This window comes from Salminus brasiliensis, chromosome 8 (genome assembly GCF_030463535.1).
Source record: "Salminus brasiliensis chromosome 8, fSalBra1.hap2, whole genome shotgun sequence".
Taxonomy (NCBI): domain Eukaryota; kingdom Metazoa; phylum Chordata; class Actinopteri; order Characiformes; family Bryconidae; genus Salminus; species Salminus brasiliensis.
Window position 1 is genome coordinate 21330511 of NC_132885.1, and position 15556 is coordinate 21346066.

The following is a 15556-nucleotide window of genomic DNA, read 5'->3' on the forward strand; positions in this document are numbered from 1 at the left end:
GTTTCCCTGCCCCGCTTTCCTCAAACCCAGATCTGGGGTCTGACGCTGGCAAGAAGGTGTTTTTAGGACAATATGAAAACCGTCGCTGATGCGCAGTGTCTGGCTCATGGAGTGCTGTGTGACTTCGACAGGGCTAAATTTGATGTCTAAAGTAGCCCAATCAATAGATTATCAGGGCCGTGGGGCTGCAGCGCTGATGGTGGAGGCGCTGGTTGACAGCTTTGCTGGAGTGTGTATGGGAGAGTATCCGCGCCCTGCAGTAGAAAGGACAACAGCAGCACTGACATTGTCAGAATGAATGAGTTACTGCTGACTGGTGTGAAACTCATGCAGCCTGGCTTCGCGCTAGCTCCACCTACTGGACAGCCTGACCACAGCACAGGTGCTCGCAGCCTCGGTGGACCAAACCTATTGCAGATAGAGACATGCATGATAATGGAGCTGATCTAGGACAGGATAAACGTTAATGAGGAAATCAAAGTTTATGGACAGGAAACAGCTTTGCTGTATAATTGATTGGCTTTGAATAATTCTTTATGACTAAATATTCATTAGGCTACTGTATTACACTGTTATTAGTTTTAGAAAGCTGTTGAAAACTCATTTATTGAGTTATTATTGTTGTTGTCATTTGGGGGATCAAAAAGCAACACAGCCATAAAGAGGACGTGAAAGATGGAAGAATAAACAGAAAAAGAAGACCATCTTTGAGCTATGGTTGTTCTACCCTCCCCCAATGGACTTATCTTCAGCAGTCAGAAGGAAACCAGCAGAAGGTACCTCAGCTGAGTGGAAAGGTGACCCGATCTTCTCAAACCCTCAGAAAGAAGCTGACAGAAACAGGCATGAATGGCTGAGTTAAAGCACTGGCCTTCGTCTGAGTGCAGCTGGGGCTCTGTGCACACACAGCCAGTCTCCCCCCATCACTCATGGTGTGTGTTTAGCACTGATAATGCATTTATACTCATCCGCCACTTTAGAGAGGGCATCCCCCATCACCTGTCTAATGGAGCAAATGGAGGAGCGCACACGAGCGGAGTCCGCACCAAGGAGGTCGTACTGCGGTCAGGCTGCAGTAAATACCACATGCGCACTCACGCACACACACCTCAGTCTGTTAAGAGTAAAAATAATGAGATGTGGAGTGCAGTCTTGAGCTGTGAATGCATAGCGCGTGCCCTCTGACATTCCCTGCATTTCTATTTAGAGTGTAATCATGCGCTGTGTTTATTTGAGGGTTAAATATGGGAGCGTTCCAGCATTAAGGAAAATAGAACTTGTGTGTGTTTGTGTGCGTGTACATTTTCAGGACAACAAAATGTGAAACTAGAGATAAACAGGTATCCCATAATGCTGTGTGAATAACTATAATGATTATCTGGTTACAGTGGCACCTTTCATATGGCAGAGTCAGCACTCAATTCTTGAAGATGATGTGTTGGAAACCAGAAAAATAGGCAAGCATAAGAATCTGGGCGACTCTGGCAAGGGCCAAACTGTGATGTCTAGATGACTGGGTCAGAACATCTCCAGAACATCAGGCGGCAGATTTTGTGATGCGTTCCCAGAATGCAGTAGTCCTACTATAATTAGTTCAAAAAAGGACAACTGGAGGCCCTGTATTGCATCGATTCCAAGACTTAAGGGATCTGCTGCTAGTGTCTTGGTGTCAGATACCACAGGACACCTTCAGAAGTCTTGTGGGGTCCATGCATCGACAGGTCAGAGCTGTTTTGGCAGCACAAGGGAGATCTACACAATATCAGGCAGGTGGTTTTAATGTTATGGCTGATTTATTTTCGCTCTCTGTTTACACAGCGACGATATTCTGGATATAATAAATAAATACGAACCCCTGTCCTGAGACTGTATAAAAACAGTAAGAGTGTGTGCGAGTCAGGCAGTCAGTCAGTCAGCAAGTCTGGGTTGTCAGCACGTGTTTGAGTATTTGAGGCCTGAGTGAAGGTTGTGACAGTTTTTCGCAGAGCGCTGTGGCGTGCAGCTGTAGATCCGTCTGCAGGATAGAGCCGTGAACAGGAAGCAGACCTGCCGCAGGCCGTGTTGATTGGAAATATCAGCGATGATGGCACAGATTAAAAGTCTTGATGAAGGATGTGACATTCACGGTCTGATGGATCCATGTGCCTGTACTCCCCATCCAGTCTCAGCTGATCTGGGGGAATTAGCCTTTCTCACTCTCTCTCTTTCTCTCTCTCTCTTTCTCTCTCTCTCTCTCTCTCTCTCTCTGTCTCTTTCTCTCTCTCTCTCTCTCTCTCTCGATGCAAGCAAGCCTGCCCACACTATGCTACGGCAAACGAGCTCAGGATGAATGTCATCATGTGCCAGCTCCAAATGCCAACAGCATGCCTTCACAGCCACCCTCGCACTCTCTAGGGCTTGCCTTGTGTGCAGCGTGGAATGGTGTGCATGTGTGAGTGTGTGCGCTTACTGTCTCTGGCCATTTTAAAGAATAGAGCCTGTTTCCTCTCATTTCTAGCTGTGTTGTATATAAGCATATGCAGTAGCACAGACTTTAAAGGGCTCATGTCCTGCTTTTGTCTTGCGCTTATAGTTATATAGTTCGGTTATGATGTATTTGTCAGTCCATGTAAAAAGCTTAGAATTAAAACTGTGCCTGTAAAGCAGTATTAGGCTTGAATTGGCATATCTTGCTCATGTGCTCCCCCTGCAGTTGGAAAGTGTAATTTGCGCTTTGAGCCACCATTAAAGGACACATTGTACACATGGATTTCTGGACATGCTGAGAGACACAGAACAATCACTGAAAGTGAAAGATGTGGACTGAAGCAGTAGAGCTATATTACAGGATTTGACACTGCTGCGCTACGCAGTTGTCCTGCCTGCTTTACCAAAGTTTCATTTGGGGCTCCCCCATACCACCATCTTAGCACCAGATTCTTCATCATTTCATAGGGAGAGAGATATTGTGCAATATGTTGAAGCATCTGGGCCTTCATCCACCACCCAAGTGGTGCATATCTAACATAACAGCAGGAATTGATTAACCTAGTATTGGTGTGCCAACTATGAAAATAAATGAATATAAAATTCTCTTTTACATGTGTAATATCATTTTGTTTTATTATTCAATGTTATTTTTAATATGTATTTTATATCATGATATCTTGGTGCTCTTGGGGGCCCCTTGGTGGCGTTGGGGCCCTAAGCGGCCACGTAATTGGAGTATGCCTTGAGTCGGCTCTGAAAGCAGCAGTTAGCAGCGTGCCGAGACCAGAGTAGCAAAGATACTCTATCTATCACAGGTCAGTCAATGCTACGTAATGTTGCCCTGATTGGCTTTACTGTATTGTGTTTTCTGTATTGTGATAGCAAGAGGATAGCAGACCACCGCTGACCCACTAACGGCAAAGCTGGCCATCCACTGACATTTTTTTCAGCATTTCCATTTTCCACCAGCAGTCCAATTTCCTTTATTTCTTACTTACAATGTATCCTGTATACATTTTTTCAGTCATTTTGATTTTTAGCAACTCAAAAGTTTTTTTTTTTTTGTAAGTTGTTTGTAAGAATGGCCTTTATTTTCTAAAATAAAAGTCTCTGTGCATTTAAAATCAGTTTAAATTTAAGATGGAAAATGAATTTGATTTTATATGCATTAAAAATTACCTGGCAATGGCAAAGTGAGGTTTTATAACCAGGCTGTTTTGCAGGTTTGTGTACGTGGAAATCTGTGTGAAGTAGGGAGTAAATGCAGACAGTGTTTATGCACTACGTCTACAACTTATTGTTGTTATTATATGGGCCCTTTAATTGTTTCCCAGAATCCCCTTGAATGAAAGCCAGACAAAGGTACGTGACAATTAATACCCATACCTAGTGCAGACCTTGCTGCTGCAACAGGTTTCAGTCACTGCGTTCCCTTTATGTCCGTTCATTCTGACTGTTTAATCATGAGCCACGGTGATTACGTCGGCTGAGCTCAGGAGGAAAAAAAAAAGAACACTGATTTGATAAATATTAGCCTACACCAGCATTTCCTCTGTCACATCCACACTGCTGAGTGAAGCACATGGTGATGTCCTCAGATAACTGTAACAACCCGTCAGGCTGATTTGGCTTCTGAAGAAAAGAAAAAAAATCTGTTTGCCTTGAATGTCAATCAGTCCAGCCTGGAACGACCTGGAGTGGAGGCTTTTGTTTTGGCCCCTCTGCGTGATCCGTCATCCTCCACTAATGTCTGCTTCCCCCGCGTCTCGGGAGGGATTCATTATGTGAACAGACATTAGCAAACGCCTGCCGAGAGGTTTGCTCCCTGACAATCTAATAAGCGCTTACAGGAGAATGAAAGCGGGAGCGAGAAGGAAATGTGCTTTTTAGAGAGTCCACACGAGTGACGCCACATAAATATTTCATCTCGCCAGAGACGTGACATGATGTACAACCGTGTGATGTGCAGTCAGGCAAGGCGCTGTGCTTAAGGCGAAGCCAGTGATTCACTGCACCCATAATTACAGAAGTTGCTGTTTGGGAAAGGAGCTGGGAATATGCCTCTGTTCCTCGGCTGACAGAAACATATTGTAGCAGGGAGCTTATCGTATGACCACTACTGATAACTGCTATGAGTCAGGACCACAGAGGCCAGCTCTGTTTGTTTACATACACTAAGCCCCCTCTATCTCTGGACTGTTCATATACCTATCTACCTCTATCTCTATTCCTCTCTCTCTCTCTTTCTCTCTCTGGGATGTGCTGAATGAAGATGAGAGGGGTAAAGGAGGAATGAATCAGCTCCATTAGCGGTTATGATAGGCATGGGGAGATGATGTAATGTGCTAGCTTAGCTGTGAATGATGGCTACTGGAAGAACCTGCCAGACATGCTCAGGCTTTCGGCTACAAAGTGCCATTAGTGCATTAGTGCTCGTTCATCAGGCCTTTTAATGCTGACCAGGATATCAGATTGTGCTAAGAGGAAACTGTCATAGCAAATGCTTTTAGTATCATTTTTGTGTTCCTTTTGTTTGAGTGGCCACCCTGAGGACCGCCGCGCGTCCATCTTTGCACATAAAGACCACAGTGCTCAGGGTCGAGCAGATCACAGCTTGTTTACGAGCGCGTTCATTTGATTATTGAGTCCCTGAACAATGGCACATTTGTCTACATAAGAGACTCTTTTTAACATGAGACGGCCCTTGCCGTGCTACGGCTGTTTCCACCACGGCGGCCTTTCGCAATAGTGAGCCGTGACTGGGCTTTAAACTTTGACAGCAGAACCTTCAGTGCTGCTTGTGTGCGAAAGAGAGACATCGCCACCACTTTGTTCTCCAGGGTTTGAAGATTCAAGGGCCGCCCGAAGTACAGTGAAGCCATGCGTTTCTTTTGGACGAACTCTACAAAGGTTACGACATAGAGTATTTCAGATGTATTGTAGTGAGAATCAGTCTAAGCTGTGAGTGGCATAACACATTATCAGGAAGCGATGGAAAGCACTTTGATGCTGAAAATGATGGGCTGCTGGATCTGATGTGGTATCGATGTCAAGTGGAAACTGCGGGCAGGCGGCAATGCCAGGCCTCATGAAAATATATTACACTGGACCCCACGACATATTGTGGTGTCAGTTAGAACCATCCTAACTTCCCCACCTCATATGGCAACCTGCAGGTTGTTAAATGGATCTTGGCTCGAATGTACAGCTCCAGGAAAAAGCCTGTATCTGAAACGGATCCTTTATGCTGAAGTTATGTCAGCATGGTGGCAGAGCAAGGAGTGTGTGTGCTGCACAGCTCCTTGGGTCCTCATGTTTGCCTGGGTTTCCTCTGGGGACCCTGGTTTCCTCCCTCATGCTAGGTGAACTGGCCTTGCTAAATGGTTCCTAGTTATGAATGAATGAGTGTGTGTGGTGCCCTGTCCAGTGAGTTCCGGCTAGGCTGTGACCCTGCTGAGGAAGAAGCAGCTAAGATGACTGATAGCGTTAACTCTAAAAAAAGACCATTTTCCAACAGGCTGTTTCTGTTACTGTGCCTTTAAGACTGGTATAACATAAATAATCTCTATTTTGATTGGCCGCTGTGTATTGTGCCTTCTTCTAAAAGCACCCAGAGCTGAAACACTACTGAGAACTGCAATTTGAAAGGGTGGGGCTACACAGTGATAGGTTGAATATGCAGATATATGTAAATGAGCTGGTTCTTGTGACATCAGAGAAATAATTCATTAAAAATAGGCTGTTTTGCAGCATATTCCCATATACCAGTGTATGTATTTGGTGCAATGCATTATCATGTGGGCATTAAGGACTGTGTGTGTGTGTGATGCCATAGCAGTAGTCAGTGAAAAGGGAATGCACTGTGTTGGAGAAGTGGAAAATAAATGTATGTGCTACAGGCTACGGAGGGAGGATGTGTCAGGGTTGCCAAGATACAAGGGTGGGAGGGATTAGGTTATGACCGTTACCACAGTACCAATGATGTAACCAATTGCAATGGCTTCCTGCTAACCCTGATCTCTCTCTCTCATTCTTTTTCTCTCTCACACAGACTGTCTACAAACACTGGCTGTGTTCCCAGTACTTCCAGACCACGCAGATGCACTGCAGCAACAGGATCCCATGCAAGCAGTACTGCCTGGAGGTCCAACAGAGGTGTCCCTTCATATTGCCTGACAACGACGAGCTCATATATGGTGGAAGCCCTAGTTTTATATGCACAGGTGAGCAATGGGACTGTCTCTGTTTCTGTGCGTGCTTGTTGCATTGCAGTGCAGGAAAACGTCGGCCCTTGATCGTTCCTCTAAATTTGTCTCTGACCCCACCTGCTGGCCATTGTGAGAAGCTGTGGGTGTTTATGAATGTCCTGTTTTCCCACTGATGAAGGCTGCTCTGGTTTCCCCTGACTCACCAGTAAAATTATTCTAATATTTTCTATTAAAAAATGTGAATTTGCATCAGTGGACTGTAAGCATTCTCCAAAACACTGATTTTCTACATCGCTCTTTTTATTCCTTAGAATTAAGCAATTATTATGTTTTGTGTTACTGTGACTTTAGATGTGCTATATGTGAATGAGCTGCCCCTTGTATTCTGCCTCATTCAAAAAGCAGTACGGATAGAAACACTCCTTATAAGGTTGCTGTTTGGATTGATGACATGGAGGAAATATAAGCACTAACAGATTTTTCTGATGCTGCTAAAAGAGCAATTACTTTTCACAGCAAAGACGCTAATACTGTACGCTAGTGCACATCATCTGGTCTGAGGGGCCTTGAGGTTGGTGAGAGTCACACAGTCACATAAAGAGGTCTGAGTAATACAGTAAATGCAACAGGTTCAGTTTTCATAAAATGACGTTGTGGCATTGCTGTAATGCAAAATCGTGTATCTCCACTTTTGTTTTTTTACTTTTTGAATCTGGCCGTTGTTCTTTATGCTGTGTGATGTCTTTTTACACTGACTTCCATTGAAAGTTAAGAACAGTTTCCGTAGCTGATGAGAAAACGAGTGTACACAAATGTATTCAAACCAGAACTTGTTTGCTTCTTTCATTTTAGGCTGGATATTTGAAGCTAACGTAGCTAACATCTAATGGACACTTGCTGTATGTACATTAATTAATACTGTGCCTCATTCCATGTCAGACAATCACAGATAGACTAGATAGACTGAATTATGGACATAATTGTGGGCTCCTATGCAAAAATTAGCTATGCAAAATACTTTCATTTTAATTATAGGTGTAATGATACATAAAAAACTGTGCTCTGGTTTCCCCTGACTCACCAGTAAAATTATTCAAGTGGTTTTCATAAAAAATGTGAATTCGCTTCACTGGACCATAAGCATTCTCAAAAACACTAATTAAAGAGCTCATTTCCTACATCGCTCTTTTTATTCCTTACAATTAAGCAGTTATTATGTTTTGTGTAATAAAGGATAAAAAAAGGATAAAGGTGCACGTATTCGTCACTGTACAGTGTGGACTGTACAGCGAAATGTGTCCTCCGCATTTAACCCATCTGGTAGTGAACACACACTCACACACACACACGTGTTAGGGGCAGTGAGTACACACACACACCCAGAGCGGTGGGCAGCCAACTCCAGCGCCCGGGGAGCAGAGAGGGTAAAGGGCCTTGCTCAAGGGCCCAACAGTGGCAGCTTGCCGAGCCCGGGAATCGAACCCACAACCCTGTTATCGATATCCCGGCGCTCTAACCGCTGAGCCACCACTGCCCCAGTGGTGACTTTAGATGTGCTATATGTAAATGAGCTAATTGGCTGTCTTGCATTCTGGCCCATTCAAAAAGCAGTATGGATAGAAACACTCCTTATAAGGTCAGCAAGAGATAAAAAATAGTCCTGCGCAACCTGTGTGCCTAATTCATCACACACTTGCCTCAAACTACATCAGACAATCTCAGATAGACTGTATAGACTGAAGTAAAAAAAAAAAAATTAGTAACGTCAAGTAAGTTAGCTATGTAACATACTTTCATTCATTTTAATTATAGGTGTAATGATCCACAAAAAACTCAGTGGCAGTGGCATCTTGACACAAGTTCTTGTTATCTTGTCTGCTAAGAACAGCGTTCAGATTTGATACAGATAAGTTTTCAGGCTTTTCTGGCTAAATAAACCCCTAAAACCACCACACCTCCAATTTATAATCAATCTATTAAAAGCCCCTTCATTGGACTGTGTGTGCATGCACAACAAACGTCCCTCCCCCTCTCCGTCCACTTTACTTTGACAGGACGCACACAGATGAATGGCTTTGATGATTGACTGTGGTCTCTGCAGATGAGAGATGGTTAGAGGAGACTGATGGCTCAATTTTCTGGCTGGTGCAGGTGTAATTCAACAGTGTAATGCTAGCAATTACTAATTTGGCTCAACACAAGCTCATTTGCTATTTTGGTGGGCAGAAATAATAGCCACCATATACACTGATCAGCATTAACATTAGCACCACTGACAGGTGGCGTGAAAAACATTGATGGCATCTGTCAAGGGTTGGGATTACATTAGGCAGCAAGTGAGCAGTCAGTTCTTGAAGGTGATGTTTCAAAAGCAGGACAAATGGACAAGCACAAGGATCTGAGACACTTTGACAAGGGCTACATTGTGATGGCTAGACAACTGGGTCAGAACATCTCCATAACATCAGGCAGGTCTTGTGGAGTTCTTGGGGTCAGGCTGATGCTGCTTGACGAACACTGTTAGCTGTGAGAAGATTAGCCTCGTAGCTCCAGTGCAAATTCAAACAAGGCAACTTTGGGTTGCTAACATGGCTTAGATGACCAGCTATGTGTGTGTTGCCGGGGTCATTGGTGTCAATTCATTTGCTGTTGCTGAAGTGTTGCAGTATGTGTCACCCTGCTACGATAATAACCTTGTTCTGTCTGCCAGGGCTCCTAGAGGACGACCCTTCAGACGCAGAAGCAGAGTGCTGTGACGTTCGATGGGACAGCAAGCCAGACAACAGCTCCAAAGGGACTCTTAAAAGAACTCACCCGTCATGCCAACACGGGACATCCCTGACCTCGTCAGCAGCCTCCAGACTGTGCAACAGCAGGCTCAAACTCTGCCTGCTGGTCCTAGTCCTGCTCCATACTGTCGCCACAATCACAGCCTCCCACAACCTCACCACCATCTCGTCCCTGGAGGAGAACTCCACGAACGAGGAGGGATGAGGCGGCCGCTCACGGCTGCCTGCCGAGCGCTCCGGCGCGCAGTCCGGTGATGGCGATGGACCTTGGACCGACCGCAGTGCTTTCTGGGACTCGCTAGCTAGCGGGACGGCATATTGTGGACACGCAATCGACCAACCAAGCAAAGCAAAGCAAACAAACAGACGCTAAAGGACACTGGACAAAACTGGACAGACTTAAACCAATGTCAAGAACAAGGGACAAACACTACAGCCTTTGTTGAAAGAGGCCACTCTAGGGGCGGAGTTCTCTCGCACCATATTTTTTACACTGTGTCTATGGTTTAGATTTCTGTTGCCTTAGATGACTACAGGATCTATTCATGTTCTCCTTTTCTTTTCAGTACTGGTCTTTGTGCAGGATGGAATGGGACATGGGATGGGTTACGCGGAAAAAAAAGTACCGAGACAAAGAATTGAGTGCGTGCATGTGCGTGCGGGCGTGTGTGCGTGCGGGCGTACGCGTGAATACCTGTGTCCGCCGGTGTTTTGGGTTCTTTTCTGTTCGTTTAAATACATAATCATAGTACTATCTATTGAATGCTGCTCTGTCCATTGCAAGGATTTACTATGGAGCCTCTGAAGTGGTTTGAATAGGTTGAAATTTAGCTACAAATCTACCTAATTGAATGTCCAAATCCTCAGCTGAAGCCCAGGTTCTTTGATTCTCCCTTACTAAAGTTGACTGTGCAGACAGTTTCGTTGCCATTTCGATGTCACCAGTGCAGCAGGTGGGGAGCTTTTCGAAGCCCCAAGTCTCTGTGTGCAAAATACCGAAAGTCTGAAAACGCAACGTCATTCACAGGACGTTGAGTGTTTGAGCTTAGGGGGAAAACAAATGCATTTGTGAAACTGAAATCTCTGGAATTACTTTCACCACCGAGGTGAACGTTTCTTCTTCTTGTTTTGTATGTTTACCCAACCTGCACAAAAGCAATTGGGTTTTTTTTTTGTTTGTTTGTTTTTTTGTCTTTTTTTTTCTGCCCCAATAGTATATTTATATAGTCATATTCTCTCTTATATTCTATAACTGCATGTTCTGATCAATGTTTAGACGAAACAGCCAAAATTTTCGGAATAAACCCAAATGATCTGAGGACATCATACTCATAGCTCAGCTTGAGGTCTCAGCTGGAAAGGAAAAAAAACCCACAAAAAAACGACTCCTATTTCTATTGTTTGGACTGCAGACTTAGCCGGAAAGAACATAAAAGACGAGCATACCTGGAAGACCAAACCACCCCCTACCACACCATCCCACCCCACCCAATTCCTTTCAACTGCTTTCCTGAATACACCATATCTTCTACTGCAGTAAAGGGCTTTTTCATTGTTTACACATGCACACATACATTCACGCACTTCTTCTGCAGTGCTCGCTTGTAGAGATTAACACAGCTTGGACAGCTCGGTTACCAAACACATATACACAAACACAGACACACACACTTATACAAAAAAAAATCCCATTTATTGCTGCAGAGAACCGACGATCAACCAGAGAACCACAATCACACAGCTCCATATGGACAGGGCCTTTGTGAACGACCCAAAGATATGGGAGGTTACTTTTTTTGAGTTCGACTGAGCAGGAGAGGAGACGCTAAGGGCTGATCTTGTTTTAGTTGTTGATTTATTTGTTGTTTGTTTGTTTGTTTTTATTGATTCATTTTTTTTCTACAGGTATACTCTAACCTGTCACAGGTGAGCTGTATTGACACTAAAAGTGACCCAGAGACACAAAAAAAAGAAAGTGAAAAAGTGGCCACCATGTTTAGGAGGGTGAGTGTTTTGGTATGCTTCACGAGAGAGAACCACATTAACCAGAATTTTTGAATCCGAATACTTTAACCAGCAGCAGCAGCAGCAGGGACAGGGTCAACACTTCCCATTGTGCAATAAGATCTCATGACGCACTCCACTCGAAATAGATCAACACGACTTACTCGAGCTGATATATTTTTATGGATCTTTTCCTCTGAAACGAGGTAAACATACGTTAGAGCCAGGTTTGTTAGCTAAAGGGTATTTTTGAACACTGTACTCTTCTAAATAAAGAGAGAAAACCATAACAACACAAAAAAAACTACGTATATTAATATTCACTTTTCTGTTGAGGCTGGAGTGTGTTTATTATAATGCAAAACTGACATCACTACCTTTTTTAAAGTGATAATCACTCCAGCAACCCAAATGAGGGCAGTAGATCAAAGCTCAAAGATGAGAATCTTCAGGTCTCACCAAGTCTACCGTGGTTTCTCCAACAGGTCTGAAAAGCTTTACTGAGTCATAAGAACTATTAACCTGTTGGTCTGAACGATATCCTTAATGCTAAGCGAGCATGATGAGGGTCACTTCTCTTGCCTGTGTGCTTTGGGTGGCACCATAGACTGTATATAACAGTAGACTCGACAAGAATCCGATCTAAGTAAACAGCAGGACGGTACCTTCCATTTAAAATGACACATCCAGTACATATTTTTTGCCAGTTGTGTTCTGTCAATCCTGCAAGCTCCCGACACGTTAATATGGTGATATTTAAAGAGGGGGTGCAGTTGATCGAGCAGTCATTATATGGTAAGCACGTTTTCTCCTGTATGATGAAAGTCAAGTTCAGTTGCTGTGGGCTCTCCGGGTATAGAGGGTATGCATTGACCCCCTTTAGCTGGACTGAGTGGCAAAACATTCTGCAACATGCCGAATTTTATTGGGGAAAACGGCCAAACTGGGAATAACCAAGAGCGATTATCTGCTCATGTGGACCTGATAGCGACCCATCTAAATTACCAAAGAACCAAGGGTCAATGGACATCAATGTATAGGCAGGAAGATCCAGCTAACTGAGGCTCAAATTACACACTTTTAGATGAAAGAAACTCATATCTGAGAGCACAAAGTTGAGTGAATGTCTCAGGAGTGTTTTCAACTGTTTTCAGACACATTAAGCAGATTGGCTCATCCAGGTTTGCTTGCTTTCCCTTTTATTCGAACTTAGCATGTCGCTTAATTTGCAACTACAGTGGGCTTAGTTTTTTTGCATACCTGTTTTCAGAGCATGACGTTACCAAACAGTGCGCTTCCACGCGTTTCGGTGCCTGGGTTTCAATTGTTTCTGTAAATTGCAGCAAATCCAATAGTGTGAAAGGAGAGCCCTGAATTCCTGCTGAATCTGTTTGTACAGCCAGTCGCACAACAGCTCTGTCTCATTCTTTGTTTTAGTGGCATTCACACTGAAGCTAATGCCATCAATTGGTCTGTCTTTTTGCCACTCAATGGGCGTGGCCACAGGGACTCTTGCCCCCTGTGACGTCACATCATGCATACCCTCTATAGGGACAGGCGGAAAGGTTACTCTTAAGAAAAATGGACAGCCTCGTCTCCCGTCTTTACTGTGCAAGATATGGCTCCCATTTTCCTCTCCTGTGCAAGCTCAAACAAGATGGCAGCCTCAATTTTGGCCTCAGAATGTCGGAATATGAATGATCTTGGACGATCTGTCCACTCTTATTTACAGTCTATGGGTGGCATGTGTTGAACTTGGAATAATCATAATAACTGGAATAATCATGCAGCTGCACTGGATTGCATAGGTGCAACACATCTCCCATTCACAATGAGCCTACATTAAAATTGGGCCAATTAGTTGCAAATCATGATGGTGATCTTTAAACCATCAGTCCTGATACTGTTCCAGAAAACACCTCCAGAATATTCTAGCCTCTGTGGCCTGAGGGGTCAGTCTCACCAGACTGATAGAAAAGTGGACAGGTCGAAAGAGGCTGGGTTCCACGATCAGACCTAGAGCGGGTTAAGACGTGGTGGGGCTGTATGAGGTCAGTCAGGTGGGTTCTGGGCGCATGGCTTTGATACACTGATCTCACGCTTGATGAATAATGACGAAAGGAGACCACAGAGAGGTGGCCCTCTAGAGATCTTATTAGCTTACCCATAAAACAACTGGACTCTCTTCTGAGACCACCTGCTCTGGAGGGGCAGAGAGGAAGAAAGAGAGCGAGAGAGAGAGAGAGAGAGTTAGAGAGAGAATTATTTACCCCATTCATCTAACCCACACAGGCTCACACACACACTCACATCAGATACACACTAATCCACAAATAAACAGCTCCATCTGGACCTGACAGGAGAGAAGAGAAGGCAAGAGGGAGGAAAGGGCAGATCAGACAGCAGTGAGAAAGATAATAGGAGGGAAAGCCATAGCAGATAGAGGGGCAGGAGAAGAAAGAGAAATACCTACAACTGTGTGTTTGTGTGTGTGTGTGTGTGATTGTTAAATGTTCATTTGTTCAAGCCCTATGCTCCAATGTCAGGTTAGGCTGAGTGTTGTAAAGCGCTCAGCAACACAAGCACATTAAATCCCACTAATGAAACTGCGCCGGGACGTGTGTTCTCTGTATTCCTTTTGCATTCTCTCATATTCTCTGAGTAAACAATGCTGTAATTGCCAGGATACTTCTACAACTGCAACATTGCTGTATAGGCTACATCATTCAGGCACCCCCCCACCCCCACCCCCAAGCGCCCGTAAATGAGGCTGCATTTACAGTCAATAGCTCATGTCATACTACGTCAGCATACCAAATCCGTGAATTACTATCACTGTAACTGCAGGTAGCGGATATGGTCCTGTTTCTCTTCGTTACTTCCTCTCCCCCCCCGTGTTTCTGTGTGTTTGTGTGGGTCCAGTCACTTGTGCCTCAGCGGCCCACAAGAATGAATGTAACAGATGCCTGCTAATATTGCTTAATACCACCAAACCTACAAATAGGATGTATTTTATGCTTGCACATATACAGTATATGTTCATTTCCGACTATAAATACAACTGTGTAAGTAGTCCCCCATTGCACCACTGTCACTTATAGCAAGCAGAAATACTTTCTTTTCTCTCTCTCTCTCTCTCTCTCTTGCTATCTCTCTCTCTCTATCCTGTGGACCTATGCAGCCCTGAACCTCAGTCGTTTTTCTGTTGTAAATATGTTATGAGAATGCTGAACTATGTGCGTTTCGGTTTTATTTCAAGGTTTCCTTGCGTTTGGAGTTGGTGTCCTTTTTTATTCCTCTTTTGTAAGTGTCTGAAATCATTGGTTGGGTTTCAGCTGAGATCTATTCTGAGTGGTGTGGTTTAACCATAAGGACTATCCTCCGAATCACAACCTCAGCACCTGAAGGCTGTGATTAAAAAAAAAGAATAAAAAAAATCAATAAAAAACAAACAAACAAAAAAAGATTTAAAAAAGGTTAAAAGGCATATAGAGGTTAAAAGGCATATAGAGATAACATTATGACTATGATTATTTAAAAAAAGGATTATTATACTACCGGTATATTGTAATATTATAGATGATTTAGTTCAGTAACTTCTTTAATTTTTTACAAACGACTTTGATGAATTATTTATAAAAACAATCTCACGATTCATGATCTTTTCAAAGGTATGGAATCTACTGCTAAACTGATTCAAAATGTGTTCTGATGAAAATAAACACAGAGATGTAATCTGTTCATTTGTGTCTGAGTGGTCTTCCATGAACAGGGGGGATTCAACATTTTGGTTATTTTTCTAAGGTGATTTTAAAATATTTACGTATTTATTCCCCAATTTTATCCACAATTTAGGCATTTCTAAGTTCCAATCACTAGCTAGAAATCTCTCTATCATATGATGCTACCAGTGCTGTGAGGGTGAAGGCTAGCATGTGCTTTCTCCAATGATTCACAATGAGGCCAGCAACATCATTGAATAGCTGAACACGCTTGAAGGAGTACACTAACAGCTCAGGAACTCTGGGCCCAGGTAAGTACTTATAACAGATAATAACAGATTGGCATTAGCGCCACCTGCCTTGT

At 43.6% G+C, this 15556-nt stretch overlaps 1 protein-coding gene across 1 annotated transcript in view; it reads left to right on the top strand.

The window, feature by feature from the left end:
- Positions 1 to 15209, top strand: part of LOC140561134 (NALCN channel auxiliary factor 1) — a 126949-nt gene extending 111740 nt beyond the window's left edge. Inside the window, exons 2-3 of the mRNA XM_072686090.1 lie at positions 6521 to 6692; positions 9388 to 15209. Of these exons, the coding sequence (XP_072542191.1) occupies positions 6521 to 6692; positions 9388 to 9671 (456 nt within the window). The 3' untranslated portion in view covers positions 9672 to 15209. The remainder of the gene's footprint in view (positions 1 to 6520; positions 6693 to 9387) is intronic.
- The last annotated feature ends 347 nt before the right edge of the window (positions 15210 to 15556 follow it).